Here is a 20,376-nt window from a genome sequence, read left to right as displayed (position 1 = left end):
ATCCCCTCTGTCCCCCTGTCCACCCCTCTGTCTGTCCCCCTGTCCATTCCTCTGTCTGTCCGTCCCCCCCTCTGTCCCCTCCTCTGTCTGTCCACCCCACTGTCCCCCCCCACTGTCCCCCCCTCTACCCCACTGTCCCCCTGTCCATCCCCTCTGTCCCCCCGTCTGTCCCCCTCTCCACCCCTCTGTCCATCCCCTATATATATTATTATTATTTATTCATTCTTTTATTCTTTTGCACTACAAAAAAGATGTGTGCATAGGAATTTAGGAATTCATATTTTTTTTAAACTATAGTGCGGCCCCCCAACAGTCTGAGGGACCGTGAACTGGCCCCCTGTCTAAAAAGTTTGAGGACCCCTGCTATAGACTGTCCAGTGTCGGGGTCCACTCAGTATGCAGAGGAGGACTGATATCAGTGCACCTAGAAACGGTGAGCCTATCGGGATGGATTAAGTGGAAAGGAGGGAGGGTGGATTTAGAGTTCATATTATGCCCAGAGTGGAGCTTTAAATACTATAAATTTATTTATAATGTTGTGTTCACTTTGTAGCATTTCACAGCTGAAGACTGAATTCTTGCCTCTCCTGAGTGTCACCTTTGTGTCGGAGAACAGCGTGATAGCAGCTGTAAGTTAATTCATAAATGTTTTTCCCTGCAGCATCACTACAGAGTTGCAATCAGTCTAGGAGATCAAACTGAAATGAGGTTGGATTTTACAAGACAAACCAAACCCTACCTCAAAGTTTCCCTGAACTACTTCAAGAAAAATGTTTTGGAATGGCCTTTCAATTTCTCTGTCTTTATTCATGTTCAAATAATATGAATAAATCTCAGCCATACAATCTATTCAGACCAATATTTCTCAACTGGAAGCATTCTTCAAGGAAGAAGGGTGGAAAACATTTGGGGCTTGTGATTTTTATGCTCTAGCTGGGAGGAAGCTAAAGATGTGCATGCCACAACTTCCCCCAAACTGTTACATTTGGCTAAATAGGCGTTTTGGATGAAAATGTTCAGAAAAGTCACGCTTAACTTAATTTTCTGTGGAAGTTATATTATCTCTATAAAGATCTATAATAGGCAGGTATACTACCAATTTTTGCAAGTACAGAAAGTGCTGGGGTTAGAATTTTTTTTTTCATTGAAAACTCATAAGCTGAAACATGTTATTGTTATTTTAATCAATTGAAATCTAAAACTGTTATTAAAAAAATATATCTCCTATATTCTTGCATGAAGGTTCTTGTAAAGGCACGTCCTGTTAAAGGGTGACAGCTGTGCCTTTTGTGCTCTTGCATGGTCATCCTGTCACATGCGGTAGAGACCAAAAGCGCACATTTAGAATAAAGGTTACATAGTCGAGTTGAAAAAGGACACAAGTCCATCTAGTACGATCCGGACGAAAAGTGGATAGGACTAATTGGATGGGGAAAACGAGGTTCAGGTCCACATTCCTTGTACAACATGGAGAAGAAAAGATCCTCAAAAGACGGGACTTTAAAGGACCATGAACACTCAGAAGAAAAGTATATAGTAAAAAATAATATTTTTATTCATTTAACATGATATCATAAAACACATAATGACATTAAAATACACATAGAGATGCAGCATATAAAAGAATGGAAGAGGCCCAAACCAACTGCCAGCTAGACAGATAAAATCCAATGCGTTTCAACATGTGAAGTAAGGGTCTTCAGGGAAAAAGGGAGAGGGCTGAAAGGCTTTCATAAAAATACGAACAATCTATAAAGTTGATACAAAATATAATAATTATATATACATGTAACACCATGCAAATACATACAACAGTTCAATAACTTATAGAACCATATGTATTATGTTATTATCAAAGACTGACCTCATGTTTGATGCTATTATGCACTGGAGGTCAATTACTCAAGGTAAGAAGAAGAGGATAGTGTGTGGATCGTTAGTACTTGTGTACTAACAATCCTCATTAAATTTAATAGGTACGATGCCTGACGGGTGTGGAGAGGCGACTCTTTGTACATCTTGCGGCATGTATGCGTTCCTTGATCATCCGATCGAGGGTGAATACTGCTGTGCAAAATGTAAGCGCATTGTTTCCCTGGAAGCCCAGGTTCTGAATCTGGGGAAGCAACTGTCAGCAATGAGAAGTTCCTACATACTAAAGGAGAGCCAGGAAGGTACACGACAGGGGCCAGCACAGAGGCGGGTGGAGACAAAGAGGTGCAGGCACTAGGAAAGTAGATGGGTGACAGGAAGGTTAGAGGGGGAAGTGCAAGGGAGGCCGATCCAGGGCTGGTGCATCCCAATAAGTACACTCCATTGAGTGACATTGGTGAAACCAGTCAGGGACCAGCACTGCTGGAGCTGAGGGACTCTCCTAGCTGCCAGGGGAAGAACTCCTCCAGTAAGACTGGGGGGGTAGGGAAAGGAAAGACAGATTCTGGTGGTAGGGGACTCAAGTCTTAGAAGGACAGAGAGGGCAATCTGTAACAAAGACCTGAAGCGCCGAACAGTATGTTGTCTACCAGGCGCTCGGGATCGTCAATCACGGATCTGGTGGACAGATTACTAGGAGGGGCTGGGGAAGACCCAGCTGTCATGGTGCACGTTGGCACCAATGACAAAGTCTTAGAGGCAGATAGAGTGTCCTAAAGAATGATTTTAGGGACTAAGGAGCTAAATTGAGGAAAAGGACCTCCAAGGTAGTATTCTCAGGAATACTACCTGTACATTGAGCCACACCAGAAAGGCAGAGGGAGATTAGAGAAGTAAACAAGTGGCTGAAGAGCTGGTGTAGTAAAGGAGGGGTTTGGGTTCCTGGAGGAGTGGGCCGACTTCTCAGTTGATAACCGGTACTATAGAAGGGACGGACTGCACCCAAATGAGGAGGGTGCAGATCAGCTGGGAATGAAGATGGCCAAAAAGTTAGAGTGATTTTTAAACTAGGTGATGGGGGCGGGGAGTCCAGAGGTAGAGATAGTCAGCACGGAACATATTCCAGAGGGTAGTATTGGGGGCATTAGTGGTAGGTTGATCAAAGCACATAAACCCAAGGTAAGTATAGTAGCAAGTCCTGGTTGCAATCTTGGAACACCCAAAAAGAGGATAATATGCAACCCGGTCTAAACGATGTGGCATGTTCACCAATGCCAGGAGCCTGGCGGACAAGATGGGTGAACTAGAGATACTGTTGTACGAGGAAGATTTGGATTTTGTGGGAATTTCAGAGACCTGGTTCAACAGCTCTCATGATTGGCTGGCAAACATTCAAGGGTATACCCTTTATCGCAAGGATGGAGAGGGTAAAAAGGGGGAGGGGTATGCCTATATATCAAGAATAATGTGCAAGTGAATTTGAGAGATGACATCACTAAGGGAGCTAGGGAGGAGGTGGAATCCTTATGGGTAGAGCTCCAAAGGGATGAAGCTAAGGGGAAAATAATACTGGGAGTATGCTATAGGCCCCCTAACCTGAGGGAGGAAGGGGAGACAGATCTCCTATCACAATTTGGATTAGCAGCAAGGATGGGAAGTGTTATCATAATGGGGGATTTTAATTATCCAGACATAGACTGGGCGGAGGGAACCGCGCATTCATCTAAGCTTCGCCAGTTCCTAAATGTCTTGCAGGACAATTTTATGGGTCAGACGGTAGACGCACCAACTAGATAGAGATAAAACATTACTGGATCTGCTGATTACCAACAATACAGACCTGATCACGGATGTGGAAATACGGGGCAAATTAGGTAACAGCGATCATAGGTCAATTGGCTTCAGTATAAATCACACAAATAGGAAACATAAGGGGAATACAAAGACACTGAATTTCAAAAGAGCCAACTTCCCTAAACTACGAACCTTGCTAGAAGGCATAAATTGGGATAAAATCTTAGGAACGAAGAACACAGAGGAGAGATGGGTTTGCTTTAAGAGCATATTAAATGAGGGCATTAGCCAATGCATCCCATTGGGTAATTTAAAAGAGCGAACAAAAGTCCTGGATGGCTTAATTCCAATGTAAAAATGCATATAAAAGCAAATGAGAAGGCCTTCAAAAAAATACAAGGTTGATGGATCATCAGCATTCAGACTTTATAAAGAATGCAACAAGAAATGTAGGGGTGCAATAAGGACGGCTAAGATAGAACATGAAAGACACATAGCGGAGGAGAGCAAACTAAATCCCAAGAAATTATATATAAATTATATTTAGATATAATTTATATATATTATATATAAATTATATTTATATATAAACAGTAAAAAAGGGAGGACAGACCATATTGGCCCCATAAAGAATGAGGAAGGACATCTGGTTACAAAGGATGGGGAGATGGCAAAGGTATTGAATTTATTCTTCTCCTCAGTCTTCACGAGGGAATCAAGGGGCTTCAGTAACCAAAAGTGCAGTGTTTATCCTCAGGACACATCACAGGAAAGCACCTTAACATTAATAAATCACCGGGACCAGATGGCTTGCACCCGAGGGTACTTGGGGAACTCAGTAAAGTAATTGCCAGACCATTGTTCCTAATTTTTACTGACAGTCTACTGACGAATGGTACCAGCTGATTGGAGAAAAGCCAATGTAGCACCAATATTTAAAAAAGGGCCCAAAATACATCCCTGGGAATTACAGACCAGTTAGCCTAACATCAATAGTATGTAAAATCTTGGAGGGGATGATAAGGAACTATATACAAGATTTTAGTAATGAGAACGGTATCATTAGCAGTAATCAGCATGGATTCATGAAGAATTGTTCTTGCCAAACCAATCTACTAACCTTCTATGAGGAGGTGAGTTGTCAGCTAGATAAAGGAAGGCCCGTAGACATGGTGTATCTGGATTTTGCAAAAAGCATTTGACACAGTTCCCCATAAACATTTACTGTACAAAATAAGGTCCGTTGGCATGGACCATAGGGTGAGTACATGGATTGAAAACTGTTTACAAGGGCAAGTTCAGAGGGTGGTGATAAATGGGGAGTACTCGGAATTGTCAGGGGTGGGTAGTGGGGGTCCCCAAGGGTTCTGTGCTGGGACCAATCCTATTTAATTTGTTCATAAATGACCTGGAGGATGGGGTAAACAGTTCAATCTCTGTATTTGTGGACGATACTAAGCAGGACAATAACTTCTCCGCAGGATGTGGAAACCTTGCAAAAAGATCTGAACAAATTAATGGGGTGGGCAACTACATGGCAAATGAGGTTCAATGTAGAAAACTATAAAATAATGCATTTGGGTGGCAAAAATATGAATGCAATCTATACACTGTGGGGAGAACCTCTGGAGGATTCTAAGATGGAAAATGACCTGGGGGTCCTAGTAGATGATAGGCTCATCAATGGCATGCAATGCCAAGCTGCTGCTAACAAAGCAAACAGAATATTGGCATGCATTAAAAAGGAGATCAACCCCAGAGATAAAAAGATAATTCTCCCGCTCTGCAAGATTCTGGTCCCGCCGCACCTAGAGTATGCTGTCAAGTTCTGGGCACCAGTCCTCAGGAAGGATGTACTGGAAATGGAGTGAGTACAAAGAAGGGCAACAAAGCTAATAAAGGGTCTGGAGGATATTAGTTATGAGGAAAGGTTGCGAGCACTGAACTTATTCTCTCTGGAGAAGAGACGCTTGAGAGGGGATATGATTTCAATCTATAAATACCGTACTGGTGACCCCACAATAGGAATAAAAGTTTTTCGCATAAGAGAGTTTAACAAGACTCGTGGCCACTCATTAAAATTAGAAGAAAAGAGGTTTAACCTTAAACTATGTAGAGGGTTCTTTACTGTAAGAGCGGCAAGGATGTGGAATTCCCTTCCACAGGCGGTGGTCTAAGCGGGGGCATTGATAGTTTCAATTAACTATTAGATAAGCACCTGAATGACCGCAACATACAGGGATATACAATGTAATACTAACATATAATCACACACATAGGTTGGACTTGTGTCTTTTTTTTCAACCTTACCTACTATGTAACTATGATGGGAAAGTCCACATAGAACAGCAAGATGTTGGGTCATATATATACATAGTATAGGTCATAGTTACATTTATATATAATTTATTATATTTTGTATCAATTTTATAGATTGTTCGAATTTTTATGGAAGCCTTTCAGCCCTCTCCCTTTTTCCCTGAAGAAGACTCTTACTTCACATGTCGAAACGCTTTGGATTTTATGTGTCTAGTTGGCAGTTGGTTTGGGCCTCTTCCATCATCTTTTATATGCTGCAACTCTATGTGTATTTCAATGTCATTATGTGTTTTATGATATGATGTTAAATTAATTAAAATTTTACTTTTTACTTTTCTTCTGAGTGTTCATGGTCCTTTAAAGTCCCGTCTTTTGAGGAACTTTTCTTTCTAGCAAGATCCAATTTCCCATATCCCAAAGGTCTTTCTTAAATACCAGCAATGCTTAGAAAATGACCTAGAAAAATAACCTGATTATTGCAAGTTGTTTGTAAAAGATGTGTAATCCTAATTCCCTCCTTTTAGGGGCATGACTGTTGTCCTATGCTCTTCACATTGGATGATCATGGCTCATTGACATTTGTGTCTAAACTGGACATTCCAAAGCAAAGCACTCAGCGGAACATTTCGGCTATGGAACGCTTTAGAAACATGGATAAGAGAGCAACCACTGAGGACCGCAAGACTACATTGGACACTCTGCATCAGAACAGCATCACGTAAGCATCAGCTATGCACTGTTAGGAAGTAGAGAGTGCTTTTTTTTGTGTAATTATGCCATTTAAGCCATCCACTTTCCCAATTTAATTGTTATTGTGTCCTTGAGGCAAGTGTGGCATTGAGGAAGGCTACTGAGCACACAAATGCACTTGTTCAGGCAACACAACTATGGTATAAACAAACCAGTCTAAAGAGAAGCACTTGAATCTAAAAATCAAAGCACCACACCAAAGTCCAAAATTAGGTTTTGTTTTGAAACATGTTATAGGTGCTACAGTCAATGCGTTTCGGGGACAACACTTTGTCGCCTTAATCAGGGCTTAAAATATACAGTATCCTCTGGTATGGACTCCAGATAATACTCTATTGAAAGCACTCAGCAATGTGTAACACCTGTTATACGTTTAGAACAAAATCATATATTGGGTTCAAACACTTTGGTGTGGCGCTTCAATTTTCAGACTTCTGTCAACTATATTAATAGCACTACTAGATAATGTAATCGATGCAGATAATGTAATAGATGCATTATGCTGTAGAATAATTCTCTTCTATTGGGCAACATGCATTTCCTCTAAAAGTGTATGTCTGGGATAAAACAAAAAAAAAAAAGAATTTTGACATACCTGTAAAATCTTGAAGTACAGTATATGACACAGGCTTTTGATATTCATAGTCTTGTGGTTATAGGCAGGTGCCTTCATGTGATTGGACGTTGGCAAAGTTTTTTTTGAACACATGCTACCTGGGTTATTTTCTTTGATCTCAAGGTTTGGGCATGAGATCTGAGAGAGATCAATTTGTTTTCTGGACTTTTGCCTGGGCTTTGTCTAGAATGAGGCCCAAGTACGCCAGGCAAATGGAAGGTTCCATTTGATTACCCAATCAAAAGCCTGAAGAATCTGAATAGTCTCGAGAATGCAGATAACCAGAAGGGGAGATGAGTCCTGCAGAAGAAGGTCATCAAGTATCCTGTAACCTGAATGTCCTAAGTTCTTAAGAGGGCAAAAAGGGGTGCAAGTACCTTTGTGAATATTCTGGAAGCAGAGAATAGACTAAAAGTCAGTTCAACAAATGAAGTATTTCTCTTCTAATGCAAAGAGCAGAAAGCTTGCTTGGTAAATGGGAATGTGCAGATAAGCATCTTGGATGTCTATGGATGCTAGATATTCCCTTCTAGGTTTTGGTACCATGAACAGGTTTTGAATAGAATCCTTTGAATCCGTCCTCCAGAGGTTCTGGAAAGACCACTTATTGAAACAAAAATGGTAACCCCCTCAGTTGGGACTTTAAACAGACCACCCACTCAGAAATAAGTAATAAACAATCTTTAATAATAGACTTATTTCTGAGTGGGTGGTCTGTTTAAAGTCCCAACTGAGGGGGTTACTATTTTTGTTCCTATTGATAGGGATGGGACCACCATGCTCTCTGTGATATGATGGGAGCCTCTCGTTTTTCTACTTATTGAAACGAGGTGGTTTTGGGCATTTTGCAAATCTGGCTGTTCTTGAACAGATTTGGGTTGATCAGAAAGAAGAAAGCGATGAGGGAGTAGAGTTTTGAATTCTATTTTGCATCCCCTCGAAACTAACAGTTGAACCCACAGGACTGGAATGGGTGTCTTCCAAAGAAAGGCAAAGGGCTTTGTGAAGAAGGCTTTGGGGTAGACTTGGTGGACTTTGTGTTCCACATTTTGTGCCAAAGGGAAAGGCTGAATTTTGGCATAACAGTTGAAGCCTGAGTAAAGGGTTGAGGTTGCTCTGCATTTAGAGGCGGTAGAAGCTTCCGAGAAGTGAGACTTTATGACCCTATGCTGTAAAAAAAGTATCTTTCTTCCTGTGACATCTTGGAATTTAATAGGAAAGGTCCAGCCGAAGCTCATTTGGCTGGGCTTCTCCTATGGATCACAGGAGTGCAATTAGTTTTTAAGTCCGCTCTCTGCTGACGTCACAGAAATCAGTCCAGGTACCGCGTCATCCCGACAGTGGAAGTCTGGATCCGGCAGGTGCCTGGACTGACATCCGTCTCAGCCTTTCCGTGAGCCACTGAGAGCCTGAGACGGCCGCTCCCCGCCCCTCCACAGATCAGCGCTCCAGTGAGCGAGGAGAAGCAGAGCGGAGAGATGCTGATTGACAGTCGGCAGCTCTCTGCTCGAGGAGCTCTGAGAACCGAGCCATCAGCGATGTTCAATCGCTTGTTTCTCAGTGTAGAGGCACCGGGGGGACAGATGTACCTAGGTAAGTATGAATATGGGGGAAAAAAAACCCAAACCCTTACTACTTTTAAGTGCCTCATCCAAGAGATTTCTTCTTTTTAAAGGGCATGCATGTTAGATGTGAGGTTGGCATCCCTGGTGGGCATCCTTGATGGGTATGCACTAATAAGCGATGCACTGATTATCATTGCAGACCCCCATGTCAGGAGAGCTGATGATCCGTTCTCCTCTACCCGCGCTTTGTCAGCGCGAATAAAGTAAAAGCCGTTAAACAGCACTTCCTGGTTACGATGTGACCAGCTGTGATTGGACACTCTTTACTGAAATGCGATGTGTCAGAGCGACACACCGCACTACCGATCGCCAGGCCGCCCGCCCTCGACTTATCCTGCTGGACGTCCTATGATGCCCAGTCAGGATAACTGATCCCCAGCTCGGCCATCATTCTGCTATAGGCCAGGTGGGATGTGGTTAAATTTGGTGTCAGTTAGGGCTGCAACTAACGATTATTTTCATAATCGATTATTTGGCCGATTCGTGTTTCGATTAATCTGTTAATAACCTTAAAAAAAGTGTGGTGTATAATTTAGTTAATATGTAAAGTTTAAAAAAAAAGGACATTTATTCCTAAATATCTCTATACGCAGGGCTAAATATAAAATAAACAACTATATGGTTAGGGAGTAAAATCTTTAACCAGTTGCCGACCGCCGCACGACGATGTACGTCGACAGAGCGGCACGGGCAGGCAAAAGGACTTACATGTACGTCCTTGCCTGCCCGCGGGTGGGGGGTCCGATCGGACCCCCCCCCCCCCCCCCCCCCCCCCCGGTGCCTGCGGCGGTCGGCAAATCTCCCCCGGCGATCGGTGGTGAGGGGGAGGCCATCCATTCGTGGCCCCCCCCCCTCGCGATCGCTCTCAGCCAATGGGATCATTTCCCTGCCTCTGTATTGTACACAGAGGCAGAGGAAATGATGTCATCTCTCCTCGGCTCGGTATTTTCCGTTCCGGGCCGAGGAGAGAAGACTGAAATGTGAGTGCACCAAACACACACACACACAGTAGAACATGCCAGGCACACAAAACACCCCGATTTCCCCCCCCCCCCCCGATCGCCCCCCGATCCCCCCCAATCACCCCCCCCCTGTCACAAACTGACACCAAGCAGGTTTTTTTTTTTTTTTTTTTTTTCTGATTACTGTATTGGTGTCAGTTTGTGACAGTTACAGTGTTAGGGCAGTGAGTGTTAGGCCCCCTTTAGGTCTAGGATACCCCCCTAACCCCCCCTAATAAAGTTTTAACCCCTTGATCACCCCCCGTCACCAGTGTCGCTAAGCGATCATTTGTCTGATCGCTGTATTAGTGTCGCTGGTGACGCTAGTTAGGGACGTAAATATTTAGGTTCGCCGTCAGCGTTTTATAGCGACAGGGACCCCCATATACTACCTAATAAATGTTTTAACCCCTTGATTGCCCCCTAGTTAACCCTTTCACCACTGATCACCGTATAAGTGTTACGGGTGACGCTGGTTAGTTCGTTTATTTTTTATAGTGTCAGGGCACCCGCCGTTTATTACCGAATAAAGGTTTAGCCCCCTGATCGCCCGGCGGTGATATGCGTCGCCCCAGGCAGCGTCAGATTAGCGCCAGTACCGCTAACACCCACGCACGCAGAATACGCCTCCCTTAGTGGTATAGTATCTGAACGGATCAATATCTGATCCGATCAGATCTATACTAGAGTCCCCAGCAGTTTAGGGTTCCCAAAAATGCAGTGTTAGCGGGATCAGCCCAGATACCTGCTAGCACCTGCGTTTTGCCCCTCCGCCCGGCCCAGCCCAGCCCAGCCCACCCAAGTGCAGTATCGATCGATCGATCACTGTCACTTACAAAACACTAAACACATAACTGCAGCGTTCGCAGAGTCAGGCCTGATCCCTGCGATCGCTAACAGTTTTTTTGGTAGCGTTTTGGTGAACTGGCAAGCACCAGCCCCAAGCAGCGTCAGGTTAGTGCCAGTAGCGCTAACACCCACGCACGCACCGTACACCTCCCTTAGTGGTATAGTATCTGAACTGATCAATATCTGATCTGATCCGATCAGATCTATACTGGCGTCCCCAGCAGTTTAGGGTTCCCAAAAACGCAGTGTTAGTGGGATCAGCCCAGATACCTGCTAGCACCTGCGTTTTGCCCCTCCACCCGGCCCAGCCCACCCAAGTGCAGTATCGATCGATCACTGTCACTTACAAAACACTAAACGCATAACTGCAGCGTTCGCAGAGTCAGGCCCGATCCCTGCGATCGTTAACAGTTTTTTTGGTAGCGTTTTGGTGAACTGGCAAGCGCCAGCGGCCTAGTACACCCCGGTCGTAGTCAAACCAGCACTGCAGTAACACTTGGTGACGTGGCGAGTCCCATAAGTGCAGTTCAAGCTGGTGACGTGGCAAGCACAAATAGTGTCCCGCTGCCACCAAAAAGGAAGACAAACACAGGCCCGTCGTGCCCATAATGCCCTTCCTGCTGCATTCGCCAATCCTAATTGGGAACCCACCACTTCTGCAGCACCCGTACTTCCCCCATTCACATCCCCAACCAAATGCAGTCGGCTGCATGAGAGGCATTTTTATGTCCTCCCGAGTACCCCTACCCAACGAACCCCCCCAAAAAAGATGTTGTGTCTGCAGCAAGCGCGGATATAGGCGTGACACCCGCTATTATTGTCCCTCCTGTCCTGACAATCCTGGTCTTTGCATTGGTGAATGTTTTGAACGCTACCATTCACTAGTTGAGTATTAGCGTAGGGTACAGCATTGCACAGACTAGGCACACTTTCACAGGGTCTCCCAAGATGCCATCGCATTTTGAGAGACCCGAACCTGGAACCGGTTACAGTTATAAAAGTTACAGTTACAAAAAAAGTGTAAAAAAAAAAAAAAACACAAACAAAAATATAAAATAAAAAATAATAGTTGTCGTTTTATTGTTCTCTCTCTATTCTCTCTCTCTATTGTTCTGCTCTTTTTTACTGTATTCTATTCTGCAATGTTTTATTGTTATTATGTTTTATCATGTTTGCTTTTCAGGTATGCAATTTTTTATACTTTACCGTTTACTGTGCTTTATTGTTAACCATTTTTTTGTCTTCAGGTACACCATTCACGACTTTGAGTGGTTATACCAGAATGATGCTTGCAGGTTTAGGTATCATCTTGGTATCATTCTTTTCAGCCAGCGGTTGGCTTTCATGTAAAAGCAATCCTAGTGGCTAATTAGCCTCTAGACTGCTTTTACAAGCAGTGGGAGAGAATGCCCCCCCCCCCCACCGTCTTCCGTGTTTTTCTCTGGCTCTCCTGTCTCAACAGGGAACCTGAGAATGCAGCCGGTGATTCAGCCAGCTGACCATAGAGCTGATCAGAGACCAGAGTGGCTCCAAACATCTCTATGGCCTAAGAAACCGGAAGCTACGAGCATTTTATGACTTAGATTTCGCCGGATGTAAATAGCGCCATTGGGAAGCATTTTATCACACCGATCTTGGTGTGGTCAGATGCTTTGAGGGCAGAGGAGAAATCTAGGGTCTAATAGACCCCAATTTTTTCAAAAAAGAGTACCTGTCACTACCTATTGCTATCATAGGGGATATTTACATTCCCTGAGATAACAATAAAAATGATTAAAAAAAAAAAAAATGAAAGGAACAGTTTTAAAATAAGATAAAAAAGCAAAAAAATAATAAAGAAAAAAAAAAAAAAAAAAGCACCCCTGTCCCCCCTGCTCTCGCGCTAAGGCGAACGCAAGCGTCGGTCTGGCGTCAAATATAAACAGCAATTGTACCATGCATGTGAGGTATCACCGCGACGGTCAGATCGAGGGCAGTAATTTTAGCAGTAGACCTCCTCTGTAAATCTAAAGTGGTAACCTGTAAAGGCTTTTAAAGGCTTTTAAAAATGTATTTATTTTGTTGCCACTGCACGTTTGTGCGCAATTGTAAAGCATGTCATGTTTGGTATCCATGTACTCGGCCTAAGATCATCTTTTTTATTTCATCAAACATTTGGGCAATATAGTGTGTTTTAGTGCATTGAAATGTAAAAAAGTGTGTTTTTTCCCCAAAAAATGCGTTTGAAAAATCTCTGCGCAAATACTGTGTGAAAAAAAAAATGAAACACCCACCATTTTAATCTGTAGGGCATTTGCTTTATATATTTTTGTAATGTGTGGGGGTTCAAAGTAATTTTCTTGCAAAAAAAAAATAATTTTTTCTTGTAATCAAAAAGTGTCAGAAAGGGCTTTGTCTTCAAGTGGTTAGAAGAGTGGGTGATGTGTGACATAAGCTTCTAAATGTTGTGCATAAAATGCCAGGACAGTTCAAACCCCCCCCCCCCCAAATGACCAAGCACCGCCTTCAGGCTTTCTAAGGGCGTAAATTTTTGATTTCACTCTTCACTGCCTATCACAGTCTCGGAGGCCATGGAAAGCCCAGGTGGCACAAAACCCCCCCAAATGACTCCATTTTGGAAAGTAGACACCCAAAGCTATTTGCTGAGTGGTATAGTGAGTATTTTGCAGACCTCACTTTTTGTCACAAAGTTTTGAAAATTAAAAAAAGAAAAAAAAAAATTTTTTTTTTTTGTCTTTCTTCATTTTCAAAAACAAATGAGAGCTGCAAAATACTCACCATGCCTCTCAGCAAATAGCTTGGGGTGTCTACTTTCCAAAATGGGGTCATTTGGGGGGGGTTTGTGCCACCTGGGCATTCCATGGCCTCCGAAACGGTGATAGGCAGTGAAGAGTGAAATCAAAAATGTACACCCTTAGAAATCCTGAAGGCGGTGATTGGTTTTCAGGGCCCCGTACGCGGCTAGGCTCCTAAAAAGTCCCACACATGTGGTATCCCCGTACTCAAGAGAAGCAGCAGAATGTATTTTGGGGTGCAATTCCACATATGCCCATGACCTGTGTGAGCAATAAATCATTTAGTGACAACTTTGTGCAAAAAAATAAATAAATAAATAAATTGTCACTTTCCCGCAACTTGTGTCAAAATATAAAATATTCCATGGACTCAACATGCCTCTCAGCAAATAGCTTGGGGTGTCTACTTTCCAAAATGGGGTCATTTTGGGGGGGGGTTTGTGCCATCTGGGCATTTTATGGCCTTCAAAACTGTGATAGGTAGTGAGGAGTAAAATCAAAAATGTACGCCCTTAGAAATCCTGAAGGCAGTGATTGGTTTTCGGGGCCCCGTATGCGGCTAGGCTCCCAAAAAGTCCCACACATGTGGTATCCCCATACTCAGGAGAAGCAGCTAAATGTATTTTGGGGTGCAATTCCACATATGCCCATGGCCTGTGTGAGCAATATATCATTTAGTGACAACTTTTTGTAATTTTTTTTTTTTTTTTTTGTCATTATTCAATCACTTGGGACAAAAAAAATGAATATTCAATGGGCTCAACATGCCTCTCAGCAATTTCCTTGAGGTGTCTACTTTCCAAATTGGGGTCATTTGGGGGGGTTTTGTACTGCCCTGCCATTTTAGCACCTCAAGAAACGACATAGGCAGTCATAAATTAAAGGCTGTGTAAATTCCAGAAAATGTACCCTAGTTTGTAGGCGCTATAACTTTTGCGCAAACCAATAAATATACACTTATTGACATTTTTTTTACCAAAGACATGTGGCCAAATACATTTTGGCCTAAATGTATGACTAAAATTGAGTTTATTGGATTTTTTTTAGAACAAAAAGTAGAAAATATCATTTTTTTCAAAATTTTCGGTCTTTTTCTGTTTATAGCGCAAAAAATAAAAACCGCAGAGGTGATCAAATACCATCAAAAGAAAGCTCTATTTGTGGGAAGAAAAGGACGCAAATTTAGTTTGGGTACAGCATTGCATGACCGCGCAATTAGCAGTTAAAGCGACGCAGTGCCAAATTGGAAAAAGTGCTCTGGTCAGGAAGGGGGTAAATCCTTCCGGGGCTGAAGTGGTTAATTCACTCTGAGAATAACAGACAGAAGAGATATACTCTATATACTATAAGAGGAGATATACTATTAGAGGTTGAATCTTGTAAATGTCATCAGACTCGGATCAAATTTTTTTTAATTAACGAAAAAAAAAAGTTCTAGACTGTTTTGCAGATTTTCAAACAGAACTGTAATATTATATGCTTTTCTGCAGCTTCTCCATTGAAGTATATTGAACCAAAAAAACGCCGTTTTGCATTGAAAAAGGTCCTTGTCCCTTTCCAAATACACAGCAGCTGAAAAAAAAGCATAGATGTGAACGTTAAATGAACTGTAGTGCATTTCTGCAAAAAGCACCAAAAAAACACACGAGTGGGAACCAGGCCTCAGACATTTAGTAACATAATGGAGTTAAAAAAATAAATAAATAAAAATTAGCCCTTCATTTTTTTACTCTGCAACAGTGAAAGTAATGTTTACAGTAGAGATTATTTGCTCTTTTTGTACTATAAAGGGCTCATTTTAGCTTTTTTTAACCCCATTATGTTACTAGCGATTAATTGATTATGAAAATAGTAGTCGATTAATTTCATAATCGATTAGTTGTCGATTAATCGATTAGTTGTTTCGGCCCTAGTGTCAGTGTATTTTAGGTAGGATAAAAATAAAATGCAAAATGAGCACTATTGTTTTTGGGCTGTGCTAACCTACACATACGTAGTATCGCTGCGATCGTCAGGAGCAGGAGAATTGAATCTGGCTTGTTCTTTGGTGAAAGGTTATGGTAGTAGCAAGAAATATATATCTACATTTTTTTTTCTATTTTGGGCCAGTTTTCCTTTGATAATTAAAAAAAAAAAAAAAATCAGGAAATATTCATTACCATTTACCACCAAGTGAAAGCCCAATTTGTCCTGAAAAAAGCGCAGTATAATCCACCTGAATGCATAAAGTAGTGGGGATGATATGTAAAATTTTACTAACACAATTCCAAGTTTGTGCTTATGCATTTAGATTTGTTTTACCCTTAGGCATGAAGGGGTTATAAATGGTTCTATAGAGACAAAACATAGGGAATTGTGCACGTATTGTAGATACTCTATGTGCTCCCCCTTTTTTTTTCTCCAGCAGGCTTGCCACATTGTCAAGCAGGTCCCTTTTCATCGTTGCTGGCGTTAAAAGGTTCCTGTTATCTTTGGACAACATTAGGGTTCCTATATATAGTGGCTGAATTATATGTTCTATTCTAATGCAGTGACACTAATCTATTTCCAGATTGCTATAATTGCTGTCTTGTAATTTATTTTTCTGTCCTACAGCCAGGTATCTATTTATGAGGGGGACAAATCTGATTGTCGCAAGTTCTGTACTACTGGCATCGATGGTGCAATGACTATCTGGGACTTTAAGGTCAGTTTCTTATTTATGTTAATTTTTGTGTATATATGTTGGCTGTTTTCAACAGTGGGCATATAGACTACTCCTGTGACATGCTTAGGTTCATTGTTAAAGAGGTTGTAAAGTCTCCAGGTTTTTCACCTTAATGCATTCTATGCATTAGGGTGAAAAACCTTCTGTGCTGCAACTGGGTAGAAACCTTTTTTCCTCCCGAGCCAGTCCGTTCCAGTGATGCGCACGAGCCCAGTGACTCCAGCCGCTATCTCCATTCTCATTGGATAGATTGATAGCAGCAGGAGCCATTGGCTCTCGCTGCTGTCAATTAAATCCAGTGACGTGGGGGGCGGGGCCGAGTCCTGCTGTCTGTGTCAATGGAGGCAGCAGTGGGACTCGTGAGCACACCTGCACGGGTGTCCCCATGTTAAGTGGCTCTCCGTTCAGGTCGATGAAGAGGAGGAGCCAGGAGCGCCGCTGGAGCACCTCAGAGTAGGGGGATCTGGGCTGCTCTGTTCAAAACCCTTGCACAGAGCAGGTAAGTATAATATGTTTGTTATTTAAAAAAATAAAATAAACAAACCTTTACAACCCCTTTAAAGGAATCCTATACTGAGAGGAATACAGAACCGTTCTTTTTCTGAAAATACTAGCTGAAAGTCAGAACTCCTGAACTGCACATATGTTCCAGGTCAGTAATTGAAAGCATTGAAGCTTTTGACTCAATTTAGTCAGGCCTCTAGCATTTTTGGAAATAAAGTGATAGTCTTCTCATTCCTTTAAGCACAGATTTCCTTTAACAAAATTACCCTGAGACATATTTAAGATCTGTGAAAGCCAAATTGAACCTTCAGTACATTGGCTAAATACATTCCAGGTGTATCAAAACAAAATATGTCCAGCAGTTGGCTTTCTTTAGAAAGCATCCATAGCCTGAGTAGACAAGCATGTCCCCTGCCATCATGATGCAGAGTGTGACCCTTGTTCTCTGTGGAGAAGCAGAGGTCTCTCTACATAAGTTCAGTACATTGAAAATACACTTTGCAGGGACCACTGCTTTCACACATTGAACAAGGGTCCCACTCTCTAGCTATTGTTGTTGGACAGGCTTGTGTTTTTGTCCATTGAGAGATAGGGGAAATTTTCAGAGAAAAATATCAAATAAATATTAGTACAAAAACACACAATATAATGCCCGTTTGTTGGTTAAAATATAAAAGATGAGGTTGCGTCAAGTAAATTGATACCAAACTTGCCATGTTTAAAAAATTGCACACGTACGTGATATCGCAAAAATCTACAGTGCCCAAGAATCACCATAGGTGACGCTTTAAATGTAGCTCTTGTGCTAGAATTATTTCTCTCACTCTAACATTTGCGGCGATATGTAACACATTTGGTGCAACCGTGGTATTCATACCCGTGCACACCCTGGGCTTCCGTTTGTACCAGGGCAACAGGGGTTACAGCTATTTATTTATTTATTTATTTTTCATATGCTTTATAATTTTATTTTTTAAAACTTTTTTCATTTATTTTTACATGATTGCTACCACAAGGGGTATATAAACCCCCATGTGATATCATCGGGCAGGTGACAGGTACTCTTTATTAAGACATTAGGGGTCTGATAGACCCCAATGTCTCCCCTGCCCTTCACAGCATGTAACCAAGCACAGATTGGCTTGGTTAGATGTGTTCCCTTTCTGTACTGGCCAGTAAATGCAGGATCTGAAGCCAGAAGTGACACAATCTTTTGATTGTGTGAAAGGGAAACCTACTGGCTTTTCTCCCTAAACACCTAGCATTCCCCCATGGACTCTGTTAAATGACAGTGTTTATTTCTAATTCTTCACTATCGTAGATTCTTCCTTCTAGCTGATAACAACACATTGACTGCGCTCATCTATAATTACCCACTGTACTTCATGCAATATATTACTACCCACAATTCTCATATTTATCAGAAAATTCTTTTTAGCCTCTTTGCCTAAGATCGTTTTCAGTTTCTTACCTTACCCTTTCATTTACACCTATATATTTCCACCACATCTTTAATCATTTCAGCCCTGCAGGATTTTCCCCCCTTCCTGACCAGAGCACTTTTTGTGGTTCTGCACTGCATCGCTTTAACTGACAGTTGCGCGGTCATGCGACGTTGTATCCAAACAAAATTGACGTCCTTTTTTTCTCACAAATAGAGCTTTCATTTGGTGGTATTTGATCGCCTCTGCGGTTTTTATTTATGCGCTATAAACAAAAAAACAACAATTTTGAATATTTACACGCATTTATATACGCAATATTTTTTACTTTTTGCTATAATAAATATCCCCCAAAAATATATTTTAAAAAAAACAATTTTTTTCCTCAGTTTAGGCCAATATGTATTCTTTGACATATTTTTGGTAAAAAAAAATCGCAATAAGCATATATTGAATGGTTTGTGCAAAATTTATAGCGTCTACAAAATAGGGGATAGTTTTATGGCATTTTTAATTTCTTTTATTAGTAATGGCGGCGATCTGCGATTTTTATTGGGACTGCGACATTATGGCGGACACCTCAGACATTTTTTACACTATTTTGGGACCATTGTCATTTATACAGCGATCGATGCTATAAAAATGCATTGATGATTACTGTGTAAATGACACTGGCAGTGAAGGGGTTAACCACTAGGGGGCAGTGAAGGGGTTAATTTTGTCCTAGGGAGTGATTCTAACTGTTAGGCTGGGCTTTAACACACAGGACAGTGATCACTGCTCTCGGGGAAATGCTTTGTTTACAAAAGCATCTCCCCGTTCTTCCTCTCCGTGACACGATCGCGAGCACCCGGCAGACATCGAGTCCGCGGGACTCACGGATCCACAGGGGTGCGCTCCCGCGACACCGCTTCTTAAAGGGGACGTACCTGTACGCCCTTTTGCCTACCAGCGCCATTTTACCGACGTACATCGGCGTGCGCTGGTCGGCAAGCGTTTAAGATTTCATTCACCAATTATTAAACACTCTCCCCCTGTATTCTGTGTGCCAACCTGCTCGGTCTGTGTATGTCCACTCAAGGACAGATAGTCAATACTTTTACTATTTTTTCTTTTTCTTTTCGTCAAAACCCCTTCATGTCATCCCTACTGGCACTTTGGTAGGAACTTAGTCTTTGCTTCTGATGCCGCTATGGCACAATGGACAGCCCCATCTGCCAATCTCATCTCATCCACCAACCGTTTTTCAGAGGTGTTGCCTTTCCACCTAACCCCACCCACCTTACAGAAATACCTCGTTCCTGTTTCCATTCTCCACGTGGACACCGCTGGACCAGAAGATTATGGGGTTGGTCTGGAATTAAACCTTTTCAGACCTCTGTGCACTGTCAGTTTAGCTTCAGGGCGTTCTCCAGGTCCCAGAGCTATAACCCAGCTTCTTCTGTGACCCAGTCTTTAAAGACCTGCATATTGCACAGGCTTTTGGTTGTGGTGAGGCTAGCGTCGAATTGACCTTCAGGCACTGTACTCCGCGTTGTGCCACTATCCAAACCTTTTTGTACTGTGTTAGTCGATGAGTGTTCTCCAGGGCCAGAGCCGTGGCACAATCTCTGGTGTGACCCAGTCACTGAGTACTCACATGGTAATAGCCAGCATTGGACATGTATAAGTTAATCCAGGAGCATATGCTACTATTTGGGAAATAGAGTAAAAAAAATACTTCCAAATAAATTTATTTGCTTCTTTTTTTAAATGCTGGTCACGTTACATTTATGCTTTACTACCCTACTTTTTTTTTCCAGTTTATGGTTTCTTCCCTCTTCAGTTTTAGGAGAGGTTTGTTTCCATGGATATCCCTTGAGAGACCTTGCCTCTCCTTGGTCTAAAGAGTTGAAGGTGTTCCACTTGAGCCTCTGGTTAGCCTTTTTGTCTAAAGGTGCCTTTGTTTATCCAACCCTTTCTTCTCTAAATTCAAGGGTAACGGGTGTTTACGTCAGCTTTTGACTGTTACCTGGTTGGTCTTTTTGTTTGCATATCTGTGTAACATTTCCCTTCCCCATAGTGAAATGTCAGGCATTCTAGGCGTCAGCCTTTATCCCAGA

At 42.2% G+C, this 20,376-nt stretch overlaps 1 protein-coding gene across 2 annotated transcripts in view; it reads left to right on the top strand.

Annotated features, from left to right (window-relative positions):
• Nucleotides 1-20,376, top strand: part of ARPC1A (actin related protein 2/3 complex subunit 1A) — a 90,420-nt gene that overhangs the window by 60,538 nt on the left and 9,506 nt on the right. The window contains exons 7-9 of one of the 2 annotated variants that reach the window (XM_073633076.1): nt 554-629; nt 6,510-6,703; nt 16,217-16,307. In XM_073633076.1, coding sequence (XP_073489177.1) covers nt 554-629; nt 6,510-6,703; nt 16,217-16,307 — 361 coding nt within the window. The remainder of the gene's footprint in view (nt 1-553; nt 630-6,509; nt 6,704-16,216; nt 16,308-20,376) is intronic. The other variant, XM_073633077.1, reaches the window with a different exon arrangement.

Source organism: Aquarana catesbeiana, linkage group LG06 (assembly GCF_042186555.1).
Source record: "Aquarana catesbeiana isolate 2022-GZ linkage group LG06, ASM4218655v1, whole genome shotgun sequence".
Classification (NCBI taxonomy): domain Eukaryota; kingdom Metazoa; phylum Chordata; class Amphibia; order Anura; family Ranidae; genus Aquarana; species Aquarana catesbeiana.
The sequence above is the reverse complement of the archived record's forward strand: the minus strand, read 5'-3'. Positions and strand labels throughout refer to the sequence as shown.